Source organism: Sminthopsis crassicaudata, chromosome 2 (assembly GCF_048593235.1).
Source record: "Sminthopsis crassicaudata isolate SCR6 chromosome 2, ASM4859323v1, whole genome shotgun sequence".
Taxonomy (NCBI): Eukaryota; Metazoa; Chordata; class Mammalia; order Dasyuromorphia; family Dasyuridae; genus Sminthopsis; species Sminthopsis crassicaudata.
Window position 1 is genome coordinate 463753968 of NC_133618.1, and position 19884 is coordinate 463773851.

A 19884-nucleotide genomic window follows, 5' to 3' on the forward strand; every position below is an offset into this window, starting at 1 on the left:
CCATTACGTGTAAACATATTTATTCAATTCTCTTATTGAACAAGAAAAATCAGATAAAAAAAATAAGAAAATACAAGCGAACAACATTAAAAAGAATGAGAATATTATGTTGTGATCCACATTCAGTTCTCACAGTCCTCTCTCTGGGTATAGATGGCTCTCTTCATTACAAGATCACTGGAACTGGTCTCAATCATCTCATTGTTAAAAGAAATCATGTTCATCAAAATTGATCATCCTAATATTATTGTTCTGTAAGAAATGACCAGCAGGAGGACTTCAGAAAGACCTGGAAAGACTTACATGAACTGATGATGAGTGTAATGAGCAAGACCAGGAGATCATTATATACTTCAACAGCAATACTATATAATAATCAATTTTGATGGACATGGCGTTCTTCAACAATAGGATGAACCAAATCAGTTACATTTGTTCAATAATGAATAGAACCAACTATACGCAGTTAAAAAAAAAAAAAAAACAACTCAGGGAAATGAATCACTACATAGCATTTCCAATCCCTCTGTATAAATACAATATATGTGTACATGTCCATACAGTTATTTTGCTGTACAAAAAGAATTAAACTTTGAAATAGTATATAATTAAACTGTGAAGGAAATAAAAAATGCAGGCAGACAAAAATAGAGAAATTGGGAATTCTAGTGGTTCATACTCATTTCTCAGAGTTTTTTTCGCTGGGCGTAACTGGTTCCGTTCATTACTGCTCTATTGGAACTGATTTGGTTCATCTCTTTGTTGAAGAGGGCCACATCCATCAGAATTGATCCTCATATAGTACTGTTGTTGAAATATACAACGATCTCCTGATACTGCTCATTTCACTCAGCATCAGTTCATGTAAGTCTCTCCAGGTCTCTCTGAAATCATCCTGCTGGTCATTTCTTACAGAACCATAATATTCCATAACATTCATATACCACAATTTATTCAGCCATTCTCCAATTGATGGGCATCCACTCAGTTTCCAGTTTTTGGTCACTACAAAGAGGGCTGCCACAAGCATTCTTGCACATACAGGTCCCTTTCCCTTCTTTAAGATCTCTTTGGGATAGAAGCCCAGTAATTAAATTTAGTATTATTTTCTTCTGAAATAAGATGAGTATTTTTAGGAGAGAGTAAATAGATGAAGCCTACAAGGTCATCATCTGAGTATTGACTCACTGTATTAATAGGAGTAAAATTGGCATTGAATTATGATCATTGTCAACCATAATGACATATTTATAGCTATATAACATTTATGTTACTGAATTTGATAATCTCATGGAAGTGACTGACCAAAAGTCACAAAGTTTAACAAATGGCAAAGTCAAGACTCAAAAATAAGTCATTTCACTCCAAATCCAGGTTCTTTCAACTATACTATGAACAGAAGGAAACTAAAACCTTTTAAGTAGGAGAGTGCTACTCTAAAGATCTGATAAGACTATATCCAGAGCCATAACAAATAATGTTGTTGTCTAAGGCAGTGGTTCTCAAACTTGTTGGTCTCAAAACCATTTTGCACTCTTAAAAATCACTGAAGAGCCTTCCGAATAGCTCTTGTTTATATGAGTTACATCTACTGATATTATTGCATTAGAAATTAAAATGGTTTAGAATTATTTTGAAAATAGTTTTGTACTTGAAGACTCACTGAAAGGATCTTGAGAACCTATCCAGACCACCCTTTGAAAACTGGTTTACTGCTATTGTGTTTGTTTGAGGCAGCAAGATGCTGCCATATAAGTATGCACTTATATGCATATAAGTGAGAGAGGCTAAGGATCAGGCTAAGGATGTAAGCTTGGAGTACTCAAAGGAGACTAGAGTAGAAAAGACATCTATCTATGAGCCAGATACTAAGCTTAACAGGGAAAGGGTATGGCCCGAAGGTCTCAAGCTGATGGTTATATGACTCCAGATGGGTGATAACACAAATGACAAGATGGTTATCAAGTGATGATGTATAAAAGGCTACGAAAATGCTGCTGGGGCACCAGAGCTGGGCAACTCTTCTTCCTCCCGTCCTTGTATATTGCAAATGTGAGAAAAAGGGCAGCAAGCCTTAGACTTCAGGAGAAAGTTAATTCTTAGTTCACTGGGTACCAGAAAATGAAGAAATATGAGAGGAAGAGTTCTATGATGAAGGAAAATTCAAGAATTTACCATGGATACAGGAGATGAAAATGACAGCATGGCAATAGCCAAGGTATGTTGAAAGTGACTGTCAACTCTATGTTTATCTCTTTGAATGTCAACTCTTTGCTGATCCCAGGTATCCCACTCCTGTGGCCAGGCAGTACATCAGAAGCAATTACCCCAAAGAGTAACTAGGAAAGGGATATGGTTACAGGTCCTTAGAGTACAAACAGAGCTACTACTCTGTCAGGGTAAAAGAAGTAGGTCCCAGCCCTTACATGGGAAATCAAAACATACATTCACCAGGTGTTACCACCTAGAACAAAGACCTATCTGCCTCATGTAAGATCTAGTTCTTTAATGAATTCTAATAAATAACTTTTATATGAATTATCTGGAGTGAATACTTTCTAATGTCTATTCTAAAAAATACCTATAGAAGCATATTCAGAAAACTGGTTGCCATGATTTAATAAAATTTGCAATTATTCCAGTGGCTAACATTTCCTGAATAGAATTTTTTGAAGGAGCTCATGAGAATGATGAATAAAATCTATAGGCATATAACATAGTCATTCTTTGCATATTTTAAAGAAATTTGGAGCAGGGTATATTATTTTATAACCTGGACTGTCAATAAGAATAATAGTAACTGATAAAAATTATGGAATGAAACTTTTGCTTATAAATGGCAAAAGCTTAGTATTATGCTATAGAGATGTGATTCTTTTAAATCAGATCACAGGACTGAGAATGAAAGTAACCTCAAAGCAGACAAAGGTATAAGGAAACTTAATATACACTGTTAAACCACAGCATATGAAAATGTGTCAGAAATTATTTTAGAGCACTGACTATAAGAACATAGAATGTTAGAAACAATGTTTAATTGGAAGGAAACAGAAAATATTTAATAAAAACTCTTCATTTTTTAAAAGTAACAACTGAGGCACACAGAGTGAATGACTTTAGCTCACAAAGCTATGAAGTGAAAGAAGCAAACTAGAAACCAGACTTTTTTTTAAATATCCAACCTGATGCTCATTATTCTATCAATCTAGCTCTAACTTCTATAGCTATATAATGGACTAATAATGAAGCTCATTAAAAGCACCATGATTAAAACACCCACTAATTACAGGATTCTGAATCTTGAACTATTTGGGGAAAAGGATAAACTAGGTACTGGACCCATAACTTCACTAATATAAAAAACTCCTGGATGGGGAAATTCCCTCTATTGAGGTAGGCTGGCACCTTCACCATAAAATAGTTTTAATTGCTTAGAGCACTGAGAATTGAGTCACTGGCTGAGAGTCACAAAGCTACTTTGAATTACAGGTTGAAGTTGAACCAAGAACCCAGATCCTGCCTGGTTCCAAGGCCAATTTTCTACCCATTATACTAGTGGAAAGTCAATCCTATCTACCATCTTTAATTAATTCTAATGAATCCAGACTCTAATGTTTCCTTACTCAGACCAATTTTTCCTTACAGCAAAGGGACAAGTAATTATTGCCAGAAGCAAGGTGAACTTAAAATACATACATATATACACACAAAGAGCATAGGCATATTACACTATGAATTATATGCACTACTTCCAATTAAATACTTCTTAAGTATTTTGCACCTAATCTTGGGTAGTCTTAAAAGCAAGCTACAGATTGCATGGTTTTCAAGATGATTGCATATGGTTTTCAAGATTTTAAAAGTTGTGGTAGGTAACTTTACCTTAAAGTGAATAAAATTCTTGCAATTAAATAATCATCAAATATAAAGCTATAAAGAATTTTATAAAATAAAATGTTAAAAGCATAGAAAATAATAACTAAAAGGAAACTTTTATTAGAAAATTAGAAAACAATATTGAAAAAGGACTAAAAATCTTAGAGGAAAATAGAATGCTGGAGTCTGAAAGATCTTTATATATCTTCTAGTCTAATCCTCAGGGGCTCTATTACCTCCTTCTGAAAACTTAGGCCCAAAGAGGTAAAATAATTTGCCTATGGTAATATAGCAAATGAATAGTTAAACTAGAATCCTGACCTCCTGTCTCCCAATTCAGATCTCTACATTTTATTACTTTGCCTTTTTATTTAAGCTTTTATGCCCTATGTTATGCAGAAATAAATTAATATTAACATTTGCTTCATACAAAATATTATATGAGGTGTTGGGGATAGAAATGCAAAAAAAAAAAAAAAAAAAAAAAGAAAGAAACATTCTTTGCCCTCAAGGAGTTCATATTGTATCAAGGAAATATGAAACATACACAGATAAAGATAGCATAGTGTACAAAATGAAAGGGGCCAAAAGAGAGATCAAAGTAATCTAGAAATAGTGATGTGTGAGAGAGTAGTAACAGATAGGGGAATCAGAAAAGCCTGACCCTTGAAGGAAGATAAGGATTCTGAGAGGCAGAGATAAGAAAACTGTGTATTCTAAGTATAAGGGATGCACATTTTGTATAAATGTATAGAATGAAGACATGGCAGGCTGAGCTCAAGAAGAGCTTACGATGCAATCTTTATAGAACATAGATGCATGAAGAAAACAAAGGTTGGCAGGAGGAGTAGATTGGTCCCAAATTGTGGAATGATTTAAGTGCTAGCCTAAGAGATTATATTTTATCTCAGAAGCTATAGGAAACCACTGAAGGTTTTTATATAGAAAAGTGACATGATTCAACAAGTGCTTTAGAAAGATTAATCTTGGGGGCTCCTAAATGGCATAGTGGATAGAGTATCAGTCCTGGAGTCAGAAGGACCTGAATTCAAATCAGCCTTAGACACTTAACACTTATTAGCTGTGTGATCGTGGGGCATATCACTTAACCCAATTGCTTGGCAAAAAACTAAAACAAAACAAATAAAAAGATTATTTCTCTAGTGGTACAAATGATAGATTGAAGAAGGGAAGAATTGGTGGCAAAATAGAAACAAACAAACAAACAAAAACCAAGATCAAAATAATAAGCCCTCTAAGTGTAGTTCTGTTTAAGGAAGCAGCAGAAAGTGGAATTTCTCAGGTCTTCTCTTTCCTTCTGCATCCCTCATTCCCTTCCTCCTTTTTTTTTTTTTTTTTTTTTTTTTTTTTTTTTTTTTTTTTTAAAGAACATCTTGGTGCCACAGCACAAGTTTGTGGGGAAATCCACATCTTTATTGGCTCCAATTACATCAGCATAAGTGCAACTAATTAAGTATTTAAATTTCTTGTGCAGTGTCTTTAAATCTTATGGTGTTGTCTAAGTCTGGAGAGCATTGAGCTCCTTGTTGGCTGGGCTTCATCTTCCAGCTTGCACTAATGAAATATAAACTAGGATGGAGCCCCCTCCCTGATGTGGACTTTTCTAAAGTGTACAGAAAGACACCTTGTAAAAGTCATAAAAAGCAAAAGTATTACGGGAAAAAAAAAACCACCAACATGGTGATGAGGGCCTGAAATTGGGTGATAGCCATGTGACTAGAGAAATGGGGATGGATAGAAAAGATTAGGTTAATGAGGTAGAAACAACAGGATTTGGCGATTGATCTGGGGGAGGGCTTAAGGGAGAAGGAAGAGTCAATAATAACTACAAGGTTACAAGCCTGGGGAACTAGATGAATGATGGCTCCCCACAATAGCTATAAAAAATATTTGAAGGAGAGGAAGTTTTAGTTAGGATATCTTATGAATTCAATTTTGGACATACTGAGTTATTGGTACCTGCAAGACATCCAAGTGGAGATATTTAATAGAGAAATAGAGATATGGGACCAGACATTAGATTAGGGCTAGATATATAAATATAAGTACCATCTTCCTAGAGAGATTAAACCTATGGAAGTTGAACTCACAAGAGGAAAGAGTGTAAAGAGAGAAAAAAAGGATGGAGACAGGAGGGCAAGACAGACCTTGGAGGACACCTAAAGACATATGGCAGATGGTGGATGATGTTCTAGAAAGAGTGACTGAAAGGGTGTGTAATCAGGTGGGAGAGATAAAGTAGTGTTGTAGGAACTAAGGGAGGAAAAAGCAACATTTTGGGAAACTAAGGGAGGAAAAAGCATCCAGGAAGACTTTGGGTTTAATGGTATTTCTTTAAGAATTTGGGAGATCTGAGAATGTTTGTAGGCAGTAAGAAAGGGAGTAATTGTATAGATTAAAGATAAAAGAGTGATTAGGAAATGATTAATGGGGTAATCTCTCAAATTATAACAATAACCAACATATAAATAGCTCTTTAAAGTTTGTGAAAGCACTTAAATTATTTCATTTGATCTTCACATTGTGAAGTAGGCATTATTATTATACTTACTTTTTTTTAAATACTTACTTTTATAGAGAAGAAAATTGAGGCTGAAAGAGTCAGACCCATTCACACTAGCACACAGTAAGATTTGAACCCAGGTTTTTCTAATTCTAAGTCCAGAATTCTGTCCACTATGTCACACTCCCCTCTCATGGAAGAGAAAGAAGAAAGGTTATAGACTAATAGGTAGGTAAAAGGTGGGCCTGTAGGATTATCTCAGAGCCTGGAGCAGAAGAGAAGTGAATGGTACAAGACGTAGAGATGTTTTGAAGTATGGAAGTGGAAAGATAAGAAAAAAAAAAAATGGCCTTAGTTTTTTCAGAAAAGTAGGGAGGGGTCAAGACCATCTGTTGAAAGATGGATAAGGAAAACAGTTTGGAACAACTGTTATGATAAATATGATGAAAACAGATGAAGGACTATTAAAAAGACTTTCAAGCAACAATAATAAGCAAACTTTTTAGCATGGTGCCTGGCACATAGAAAGCACTTAATAAATGTTTGTTGCCTTTTGCCCTCATTTTACAGATAAAAACACTAAGGCCCACACAATTTAAATGAGTTGTTTCTTCTATTTTAATGGAGATAAGAGAACAGATGTGAGCAAGGTTATGAAGGTTAAAATGATAAGATCAGGCAACTGATTGGATATGCAGAGTAGGAAAACATGAGGAATCCAAGTAAGTATGAATTTTTAAACCTTGAAAGATTAGAAGAATGGTAAAAAAAAAAAATAGAGAAGCTTAGATGAGGGGAGTAATTGTGGGGGAAAGAAAATAAATTTAAATTTTGGACAAGTTGAGTTCAATTTGTTTCGGGGACATCCAGTTTGAAATGTATGATCGGCAATATAGTGACAGAGAAATGATGCTCATGGAGGAATGTCCTTGACCTGTTGTCTTCTGTCATCATATTCAAAAGCTGAGCCTGTTATTCCCAGTGGAACTGTATTTATGGGGAAATCGTTCCTTACTCTTGCCAAGGAGAGATGTTCTACAACTATTTTTGCTACATAGCAAGAGAGAACAAGCCTCAGAGCCAGAAATGCTTGGATTTAAGTCCTTTCTCTAACATATACCGACCAAGTAAGTCTGGGTGAGTCTTGTAACTTCTCATTGTCCCAAACAGCTTTCTAACCCTTTCAGTTTCACAAAGGATATTAATGTGTCTTGGCAGGTGCTTCTTTATCTCTGATTAGGGAGATCCTGCCTCTTACCTAACTCTCATCATCAGTCATCATCATCATCATCATCATCATCCTCATCAACATCATCCTTATCATCAATCTTGCTATATTTAAATTAAATAAATGAGTTGCTTTTCACCAGTTGGACTGGGAATCTTCTGACCAGACTACCAGAAAAATAACAACAAAAAAAAAAAAGATGAAATCTCTTGAAGAAGTAATCTACTCAAATGAATCACCAGGAGCCCAATAGATGACAGCAGCAAGGATCTAGGCAGGGCAATATAGATGAATAGAATGAATCTCAAAGGAAATGAGACTATTAAAAGTCATTAACAAAGGGATGATCAGAAATCTACTGACTCTTACAATTTGTCTGATGTGTTAGGAAGCATGAAAGAAGAAACAGCTAGTACTAGAGAGAATAACAAGAGATTACTTTGCATGAAAGAAATAGCATAAAGACTATCATTAGGGAAATGTATTCTTTGAAAATGACTAGTCAGGTATTTATAGAGGTAGATAGTTCAAACATAGTATCTATGAAATGTTTGAGGAGGTCCTCAATTGTGTTGTCTTCTCTAAAGATTTATTGGAAGACAAGGACAAGAATTGAACAAGATAAGAATGCACATAGAGGTGGTGATTTGTCTCAATACTGTTATGGATCAATTAAAATAAATCATTGTAATTTTTAAAGAAAAGTGAGGAAATCTTGAGAAAACCATTTTCAATTTGCAGTAAAATTTGGAGAGATATTTTGCATTGTTGATTATATATATAAATTAAATTATTTGCACAAGAAGATTGATTTCAATTAAGTATACAAATTTTATTTCAATTATATATCACTCTCAAAAATTCAAATGCAATTTACATGGTGGAAAATGGGCATAATGCAAGTATTTTCCCCACCCCTGTGTTTTTTTAAAAGGTTCTCAATGACAAGTAGCAGCACTAAAAAGAAATAATACCACCCCCTGTCCACAGCAGTTTTAACATTCTATATTCACTTTTCCTAAGGTCCTGTTTTAGCACTAACTTTTCAAGTCTTTTCTGAAATCTTTTAAATCTTTTCTGAAGTTTCTTCAAGAGTTAACTTTCTCAAATTCTTGTGATTTTTAATACTAAACAAGATTCAAAATGCTATTGCTATGTAAAGAAATGTTCAGTTTTTATTTTTTGCTGCTGTTATAAGGAAGTTTTTTATCAAAATTAAGAAGGCATCCAGGAAAATGAAGAAAAAAATCTGTTTCATTTTCCTTTTTCAGAAGACATATTCTAAATGAGCTTACATTGGTCCCTTAAAGATTAGACTTTATAATCACTTAATATTTGTGTAAAGAAATTAGCATTAATGAGGTAGTAGCGCAGGAGGAAAGTTAACAAAATCATGAAACTAGTCCTATGCTTCAGTTTTACTAGAAGACTAGGTTTGTCCATCATATTCTTCATTCACATATACTGTACCACTAACAAAAGTTGATATTAAATTGGATAATTTTTGCTCTTTTTGTTCTTCATGGACTGTGTATTACAATGACTTATTTATAGATAGTGCTAATAAATAAGCTACTAGGATTGACTAATCTAGAAAATCCAAGGCCTATTAAAAAGTTTTCATATATGTTGAAAACTATCTTTGCAAAGTTGAAAATAAAAAGCTATTATTATTTTTTAAAGGCTAAATAAAGTATTATGGTACAAAAAATGCAACAAGGGCAAAAATGTAAAAAAAGTTTTCACATTCAAAAGAGATCACATTTGGGAATATCATTGAAGAATAAAACTTTTTAGGCAATGTAGTATAATATATGGATACTATACAAAATTAGATGATCAGGTTCTAGTTCTAGTTCAGGAGCTAGCCGTATAACCTTCAGTAAATCACTAACCATTGGCCTTCATTTTGCTTATATTTAAAATGAGAGGGCTGGACTAGATGATCTCTAAGGTTTTTCCCAGGGGGCAGCTTCAAGCATCATACTTGATTCAGCATCAAGTTAGCCAATGACAATGTAATAAGCAATAACAACTCAACTGCCCAGTGACTATGAGATATGTATTTCTTCACTCTCTCTTTCACAGATAAAACACAAGAAAGCTCTTAATATGAGAATATCATATATAATTTGCTGCTGTGGTAAGAGTAGATATTAATAAACTTTGAGGTGTGATGTTTTCTTCACCATAAGTAAATGAATTGTTAGAAAGGAAGCAGATCTTTCAGTTTAGATTTGAATCATTTGATAGGCTAATAGGATATGAAACCTTTTAGAGTTAGAAGGAAACTTAAGAAATCATTTAGTCCAATTCCTTCATTTATTAAAAGAGGAAGCTGAGGTCCAGTGTCTTGTGGGGAAGTGGCATGTTAAAGGTCTCACAGGTACTAATTAGCAAATTCAGGTTGGTTTTGAAACATTCTCTTTCCATCATGCCATTTCTTTTTTTCCAGTGCTCTAGTAGAGTCACAGATTGGACAAGACTACTAAAAATATCATAACAGAAACAAAAACTTCAGGAACATTCAGATTCCATGTGATCCATACTCTGATATTGGGAAAAGAAATCAAAACTTGATTTTAAAAAAGGAGAGAAGAAAAAAAATATCTATATACTTTCTGAAATAACAATTTTTCCTGGTATTTTGCTTGTAAATACTAAACTACTAATTCATGAATTTCTCTTGCTTATTTTAATTTAATGGTTAATTAAAAGAAAATTAACCCATCCCCAAGCTGAAGATCCACCTGTTCAGATTGCAGCTCATTTTCATAGCTTTTTTCTCTTAGTTCCTTAAGTTTTTAAAATGTGCTGAAAATAAACTGCAAAACTCTATTATTACTATCAGTTTTTTACCATTACCAAGTGTTCCTTGCACTTCAGAAGCTTGTTTTCTCTCTAGAGTAAAAATTTCTTCTCAACACAACTTTAAATAAGCTGGGTTATGCCATTTAGAAATTGTGTGTCCTTACACTAGTCACTAAATCTCTCAACTTTAGCTTCTTCATTGAAAAAATTAAGTCAGAGTGTCTTCAATCTCTAATAATTTTGGTGATAGGATGACCACTAGATTTGGGGTCAGAAAGAAAACTGGGGCTTGAATTGTTGGCCAAGGCGTTCAACCTTTCTGAACCTCAGTTTCCGTGTGTGTGTGTGTGTGTGTGTGTGTGTGTGTGTCTCAAATAGCATTTGAAAGACATATTGGGTATTGGTAGGCTATGGACAATTATTTGGGTGCAAGTACATTAAAAAGATACCATTAAAGACATGCATGATTAGAAAAGGAAGACTTGTCATATGGTGAGAAAGGAACAGATGGACAGCCTGCATGTTGAACTGGCATTAGTGAAATATTAAAAGCCCTAAAAAGAAAGCCCTCCAGTATGCTGAGTAAATCTATTGTAAAGAATTTATGGGAGTAGGTGGTTAAGAATTATATAGTATGAGAAAGGTTTGTGACCTATAAAGAGGTAGAAGAAATATTTACTTTGATTAAATTACAAAGTCATTAAAGTATCAAAGTACCCTCAACTTTAATGGTCAAACCTTATCTCTAACAAGCAAGCAATTCTAGATTCGAGAAAAAAAAATGTTAACATTTAAAATTCAATAGGGCAACTGATTAAAAAAAAAATCCAAATACATTTGTAATCTCATCACCATTTTGGAATGGCTTTGAAAAGAATATAGGAAAATTCAGTGTTGATGAAACAATGTCATTCCCCCATCGCTTCCCCCTACCAGTGGTGACTGTCCATATGTTAGGTTGCTTTCCATCTGCTGTTAATTTATTCAAAATCATGCATACCTGCCATCAAATGAAATCTGTTCGTGTCTAATGTAAGTCTGAAATAACACAATCGAATCATCTTTTAAAACCCCAAATTCCCTATAAATCTAAGAAATAGTTCCATTTCATCCTCAGAGGATATGCAATGGACCCAATTACTAGTTCTACCATATTCAAGTCATTTGAGGATTTTCAAATAGGAGAGATGGTCTTCTCATCCCCAAACAGTGCACTTGCAAAAGATGTGTTATTCAATTCTTTTCTGTTTCTATTTTTTTTTTTACTTTCTGGTATGACATATTCCCCAGCATCCATTTTTTAATAGTTTGTTAACCCTGACTACAGATGTATGTATGAAAAACTGTTATAACTGTTTAATTGTATGAGAAACTTTTAGTGTTGGTAAAGTGCATGAGAAACCATTATAATTCTCTCAAAAGGTAATATAGCCATAATTTTAATCCTACTATTTTGCTCCATTTCTTGAATGCCAAGTCATTTACTGTTTACCTAATTAGGGTTACTATAATTTTCTGTAAATAGATTATCAAAAAACAAAATTTTGTAACAATTCAGACCTGGAAGGATGTTAGGGATTATATTTTTATTTTCAGAGAAATAAAATAAGCACCAAAGAGGGGAAATGGCTTCCCCCAAGATACCCAGAAAATTGGTTACAGAATGTAGATTTTCAGATTTTCTGTCCAGGATTATCAATATACCATCACACTGACTCTGTAAGTCTAATTTATATATAAGCTCTTATATGTGACTATACTTTTGGAAAAATTTGTTGATATATAATGACCTCACCCCAAAAGATTCATTATAAGTCAGATGAAGCTATGGAATTTGGGCTGCTTATTTACATTCAGAATATTTCTGCCTTCAACAATATTTTTCTCTATCAATATCCATATTAGCCTCAGCTCAAGAAAAAGTTTTTGGTAAATAAAAAAGACTGTTGATTTCTAAGTCTGTATCACCAGTCCTGTCTCCTTCCAGTTCTCTAGAATTATATTTGCAACCTATATATCTACTTATCTCTAAATATCTGTATTAACAGTTATCAGGATAGTGTAATGTTAGCATTGGACTAAGAGTTGGGAGACTTGGGTTGAGTTCTTGGGCCTGAAACTAGATACTGATCAAGTCATTTTAACTCTATGGACCTTCAGTTTGCTTATGTGTAAAGTGAGGTAAGAGGGAAGACTAGATAACATCTAATATATAAATCTATGATAAAATTATATGGTATAAATCAAATTTATCTTTTACCTACTTCCTTATTTGCAATAATAATATCGTAGTTTTTCATCCAGACTTGAAAACTCTGAAAACAGGTAGTAAGTAGCAAACAAAAGATTTGAACCTAGGACCTCTGATACTAAATTCAGTTGTGGTTTTTTTCTCCAGATACAATGCAGGACATTTGGAACCAAGAAGACCAGAGTTCAAATCTTGCCCCTGATCCTTAGGACTGTTTGATTATAGTCACATATTTCTTCATCTATAAAATAGGAATAATAAAACATGTAGCATATAACTCAGAGCTTTGATATTAAAATAAAATGAAATTTATATATATGTATATATATGTATGTATACATACATATGTGTATGTGTAAAATGCTCTGACAAATTTAAAGTATTATAAAGAGCTCAAATATCAGCATTATTATTACACCAACAAGTCAATTCCAGTCAACAAGTATTTATTAAGCACTTACTATGTTGCCAGGTACTAGGCTAAGCTCTAGAGGTTTTTAAAAAAACCATTCCCTATAATCATGGAACTTGCAGTCTAATGGGAGAAATAACATGCAAATACTATATACAGTGAGATAATCTCAAAGGGAAGGCATTAGCATTAAGGGGGGGTTGGGAAAGACTTCTTACAGAAGGTAGGGTTTTAGCTAAGAACTAAATGAAGTCAGAAAAGTCAGGAAGAGAAGATAAGGAGGGAGAGCATTCCAGGCACTAGATACTGGCAGTAAAAATGCCCAAGCCCAAGAGATAAAGGTGTCTTGGTGTATTTCGGGAAAAGCAAGGAAACCAGAATAATTAGATCACAAAAATGTGGAAGGGAGAAAGGTGTATAGGGAGAGGCTAAGTTATGAAGGAGTTTTAAAAGTCAAACAGAAAATTATATATTTAATCCTGAAGATAATGGGGAGCTATTAGAATTGAATGAAGGAAGGAAGATCTAGGATGATATAGTCAGACCTGGGTTTAAAGGAGATCAGTTGATAGCCAAGTGGAGGAAGGACTGGAATGGGGACAGATTTGAGGTAGGGAGATCCACCAGCAGGCAAAAGCAATAGTCCAGGCATTAGGCAATGAAGACTACATTGATGGCAGCAATATTAGAGAAGGGAACATATATGAAATATATTATGAAGGTAAAAATGATAAGACTGGGCAAATGATTGAATATAGGGGGACTGAGAATAAGAAATCAAGGATGGACATTTAAGTAGTGGGCCTAGGTAGATGAAAGGATGCTGGTATTCTTGATAGTAACAAGGAAGTTAGGAAAAGGGTAGACTTTAGAAGAATAATGATGAATTCACTTTGGGATATATTGAATTTACAATGTCTATGGGACATCCACTTTGAAATGCTCAGAAGGCATTTGTAGACATAAGACTAGAGGTTGGGAGAAAGAGTAGAACTGGATAAATAGATCTGAATCTCATGGAATCAATAATGATATTTTTTAAGTGCTGAATCTCATATCCTTTTCTCAGTCCTAATCTTCTTCACCACCCTATAGTTTTTGATACTTTTGACCAGTGATGTCAAAGTTAAATAGAAACTAAATGGATATAAGGATTCCTATGGGAAGCATATTGACTTAGAAAAGCAAATATAGATGTTACCTATATTTTACTGTATTTTATTTATTTTGTTAAATATTTTCTAATTATAGTTTAACCTGGTTCAGGGGGAGTGTTGTGGGCTACACTGATGCTTCTGGAGATGTTAGGATTACTAGGTGAGAACTCAGGTTGTCCAGACAACCTGAATTCTCACCTTGTCATTGTCCAGACAACCTGAGTTCTCACCTAGTAATCCTAACATCTCCCCCTTTCTTTTGATTTTGAACTCAGGTTGTCTGGACAATGACAAGGTGAGAATTCAGGTTTTCTGGACAACCTGAGTTCTCACCTAGTAATCCTAACATGGAATAGATAATCTCTAAGATTTCTTCCAGTTCTCATTCTATGAGTCTACGCTTTTTATGTGGGCAATATCACAATCTAGTTCCACTGCAAGAACCTTGTTACCTTTGCATGAAGCCATAGATTTTGGAAGTAATAACCAATTCAGCTGTGGCATGTGATAATAATGTGTACATACTTAGCTGCCTGTGAAGTTTTAAATAAAATTCTTTTTTAAAATACTTAATAAGCTTACATTACAATGTCTATAAGACTATCAGCAATATTTCAAGTTCTGCCCCTACAAAATGGAGAAAATAACAAAAAGCACATTAATACTATTTGGATTTCAATATGCATCTGGGACAACATCTGGTCAACAAGGTAATTAATTTTCTGCAACTTTACTTCAAGTGGACTACTATAATAACTTCCTAATGTTAGGAACGGGTCTTTCCTCCTTCAGTCTTGACCCTCTATAACATATCTAACTTTTGTTGTTGAGTCATTTCAACTGTGTCCAATTCCATGTGACCCTACTTGAGGTTTTCTTGGCAAAGATACTGGAATGATTTGCCATTTCTTTCTCTAGCTCATTTTACAGATGAGGACCTGAGGTAAATAGTGCTAGGTGACTTGCCCAGGGTCACACAGGTAGTATCTAATTGGAATTTGATCTCAGGTCTTTCTGACTCCAGGGGACAATGTTCTATTCACTGCACTACCTAAATGACCAATAAATCTAGCACTTACGATTAAAGTAAACTTTCTAGTACATAGCTCTCTATGATTCTATTGCTCCCTTACACCAAAAATATTAGTGACTCCTTATTGTCTCCAGAATAAAACCTGATTTCTTTAGTCTAGAAGTCAATACCAGTTATATAATTTAGCCCAACCAACAACTTCCTTCATATATTTTACATCAAATGGACTAGTTAATAACTTTACTTGAGTATATATAAATGTCCAGGTCTTTATTTGAGTTTGTTGCTTCACCTAGAATACCCTTTCTTTTTTCCCAATTTCCACTCATCCAGTTTATACTCATTCTTGAGCCCTGGAATAGCACCTCCCAGATCAGACCCTGCTTTGAACCAGTTCTGCAAAGCCATCATCCAAGCATTTATTCATTATTATATCATTCATTATTATGTGTGGGGACTGCATTGAGTGCTGAAGATCTAAAGAAATGCAAAAACACTGTCCTTGCCTTCAATGAGCTCATTTTTATTTAAATGAGTTCTAATTGCTATTTTCAGTTTTTTTATATGATCTTAATTATCCCAAGTATCTCTTCTTCCTTCTTTTCTCTTACAAACATCCTGTATGACAAATAGTATTTTTAGAAAGGGAAAAAAGAGCTCATATTTTTAAAATGTTTTGACATATAAGCAAACAATTATATACATATAATAGGGAGGTTATGTCACAGAGAAGGAACTATCAGTGAACTTGGGGGTTGGGAAAGGGGACAGAGACACCAGAAAAGGTATCTTGTAGCAGGTGAGATTTGAGATGAGACTTGAAGAAAGCAAGGGAAACCAGGAGAACAGAGACAAGAAGGGAGAACTGGTAAGGACAGCCAGTAAAAGGGCAGAGTCAGGAAATGAGTGTTGAAAGTAAGAATAGTTAAGAATGTCAATGCTGGGGGCAGCTAGGTGGCACAGTGTAGAGCACCAGCCTTGAATTCAGGAGGACCCGAGTTCAAATCTGGTCTCAGACACTTAACACTTCCTAGCTCTGAGACTCTGGGCAAGTTATTTAACCCCAGCCTCAGGAAAAAAAAAAAAAAAAAAAGAATGTCAATGCTACTGAATCACAGGTGAGGTGAAAGAAAGTAAAATTTTAGAAGAAGAAAGGACTAGGTTGTGAAGAGCTTTAATAGCCAAGTAAATGATATAATATTTTATGCTAGAGGCAATAAGGAGCCAAAGGAGTTTATTGAATGGAGGGATGAGGATGGGGTGACACGGTCAGATCAGAATTTTAAGAAGATCACTTTGGTGGCTGAGAGGAGGACAGTTTAGAGTAGAGAGAGAAGACTAGGTAGGAATACTAAGTAGGTGTGAGGTGCACCAGTATTATGGCTGTGTAAGTAGAGAAGAGGGAGATATATACAAAAGGTGCTGTGAAAGCAGAAATGACTTGGCAACAGATTGGATATATGCAATTGTTATAAAAAAGATTCTACCACCAAAACAAAGTGAAGCCATCACCATGAACAAGACTGGCAAGCCAACCTAGATGAAGCAGAATGAGATTAAGTGACTTCTAATGGTTTCCCCTACAACTAGCATTCTATCATTAGAAAATATTTCTTAAAATAATTAAAATAGTAAATTCACTTGTCCTTTATACAATGTTATTATAAATGGGCAGGAAACCAAAATCACCAAATGAGCAACAGCATAATTTAGTAATAGAGCCTTTCATTCAAGGACTTTTGGAACTTTTGTTGGAGGTTCAGGCAGCCTTAAAGTCCTCCTTCAACACTTCATTAGTACACATGGAGGTAGCTTCAGACTCTTAATATGCCCTACCCAAGCTAGAAAGGAATAGACTATAGGTCCGGAAGCAGATTGTGTCTGGACCTGTGCAAGCTATAATTCGGAGCTAGCTAAGTGCAGAAAGGTTCATTAAGAAAATTTACTAATCACTAATTAATCATTACTTTCTGACCACCATGTAATTATTTTTAACACAACAACTCAAGAACATAATCAACTAATGCCACAATCTATTGGTGGAGAGTAGGCTCAGCTAATAAATTATAGAATTTTAAAATATTAAAATAAATTTGGAGAGGCGGGGAGAAGGAAAAAAGAAGAGACAGAAAATGTGAGAGGAACAGGGAAAGAGAGATGGAGGAAGAAAAGTAGAGGAAGACAAAGTAGGTAAGGAGCGAGAGGATGAAGAGGAGAAAGGAGAGATGGAGAAGAGGAGCAAAAGTGGGAGAGAGCAAAGAGAGACAAAGACAGAAACAGAGAAAAAGAGAGACAGAGACAAAGGGAGGGAGAAGAGTGGAAAAGGGAGAGAGGCAAAGAAGGAGAGAAAGACGGTACAAGAAGGTAAATGAGAAAGGATGAGGAAAGAGGGAAGAAAGTGAGGAGGGGAAAAGGAAGAAAGGTAAAAGAGGACAAGAGAGATAGAAGAGAAAGGACAGAGATAAAAAGATGGAAATAGGGCAGAAAAGGAAGAAATAAAGGTTAGGAAGAGGAAGGATAAGAAAAGGAAAAAGGAGGGAAGGAAGGGAAAAGACAGAAGTATCTAGAGTATACCAAATAGAAAGAAAGGAGGCCTTCCAATGAAGCTTCAAAGATGCAGTTAAACAATCTAGAAAACTCATACACTACACATATATACACATTTATGCAGAAATTATATATATATTTGGACAAACATTAAAAATAGACAATAAATTCGGCCCAAAATTGAATAAAAGGAATAAATAAATAAATAAATAAATAAAGTGCAGTTGGACTGCAAAATTCTTTAATATACAAATTTCCTCTGAAACAAAGACCCATGTTTCTAATTCCAGTACTCTACTGGTGGTATCATATGGATAGAAGTAATGCAGCACTAATCTAAAGAACTGAAAAATGATTATCATCCAGGCAGCAGCACAAAGGCATATAGCAGATGTCATTAGGTATCATTTAAAAAAAAAAAAAAAAAAAAAAAAAAAGCAATTACAGGGGCAGCTAGGTGGTGCAATGGATAGAGCACCAGTCTTGAATTCAGAAGGACCCGAATTCAAATTTGGTCTCAGGCACTTGACACTTCCTAGCTGTGTGACCCTGGGCAAGTCATTTAACCCCAGCCTCAGGAAAATAAACAAATAAATAGTTTAATAAATAAATAAATGAATGAATGAATGAAGTATTATGCAAAAAATAAAAAAAATTAAAAAAGCAATTACAAAGAAGACCTGAAAGATAAAATGTATGAGTAAAAAAGAAGATGTGAGAGGAAAAGGTAAACAATGGATAGCCATCTGATGTGTCCACTGATATTATTAAAGTATCAAGAGTGACAAAGCATTTTCTGGGAAGATACATATAGTCCAAGATTATTATTCACAGATTAGTTTCAATTGACATCACTAGGGCAACTAACCATATTGATGAAATCATAAATCCATTTTAAGTACTGAGTATTTCAGAGATCTAGCGATCTGTGTTTTGACATTATATAATGTAGATTCTAATACTTTGTATGCTAAGTTCCCTGTAAGCTTAAATATTTTTGCTTCTTCATTCAAGAACATATTGAGGATCTTTGAGATCAAAGTAAGTATACTACAAATATGGGTGTTATATTACTATTTTGCAAGAAATTTGGGGGAAAATGATTTTTACAGGTTATTCCAAATTTGATCTATATTGGACAAATATTCATTAGTAAAGCCCCAAGTTTCATATTCAGATGTATATCTTTAACTATCTGTTTTGTGCATCATTTTGGTTTGGTGCCATATTTTTCATTAGTATCAAATAGTATTATTAGATTATTTGACTATAAATCATATTCAAACTATCAACATTTTAAAATGTTTTAAATAAGGGGGAAAGCAATTTTTTTGCAACCCTAAGAATTTAACTTACCTGATTTATGATATTATAAAGCACTAATGATGTTAAGAAAATTATATAAAAATACTTACCGATTCTCTTTTTTCTTATTCTTCAGTGGATCAATTAGGCGAAGAGTATCTCTGATTACTGCTACTTTTACTTCTTCATCGACAAGACTTGGGACATTTTCAAACACCCCTGGAGAAAGCTTGAATTACAAAGGATTCTATGTTACAGTGAAGACAGTTTTTTCAGTGCTAAATGCATACTCTCTTCATTGTCTGTATTAGCTTAAGCTGTATTCCTATCTATTAAGTTGTGAAAATGTAGAGAATAGAATACAAAAAAAAATCATTGACTCAGTCTTATAGATGATAGCCTTTTTATACAAAAATCATTAACTTTTTAAAAACTATGATAACAAAACACATTATGTGTATTATCTCATTTTATCTTCATAACAACATAGTGATTTAAGGCATCTAAGTATTAATGTCTTCAATTTAGAAAGTGAGGAAACTGAGGCTCAGCTAAGTAAATACAACTTCCCATAAGTTATGGAATTGGTAAGTAGCAGGAAAAATGTGAAGTCAATTTTTTTTCTATACACCAAATATAATTAATGTGGGGGTATTTTTATACATTCTCACAATTTTGCAAGGAATTTACCAGAATTGACTTTTACTAGTGATCTTTATATTTGTAATGGTATAACAATA

General features: G+C 34.1%; 1 protein-coding gene across 6 annotated transcripts in view; it reads right to left on the reverse strand.

Annotated features, from left to right (window-relative positions):
* TTLL11 (tubulin tyrosine ligase like 11) overlaps positions 1-19884 on the reverse strand; it is a 250784-nt gene that overhangs the window by 152202 nt on the left and 78698 nt on the right. For all 6 annotated transcript variants that reach the window (XR_012486781.1, XM_074292973.1, XM_074292977.1 and 3 more), the window contains one exon: positions 19255-19373. Coding sequence is in view for 5 of the 6 variants with exons in the window: in XM_074292973.1 (XP_074149074.1) it covers positions 19255-19373 (119 nt within the window). In the remaining variant the exon portion in view is untranslated. The remainder of the gene's footprint in view (positions 1-19254; positions 19374-19884) is intronic.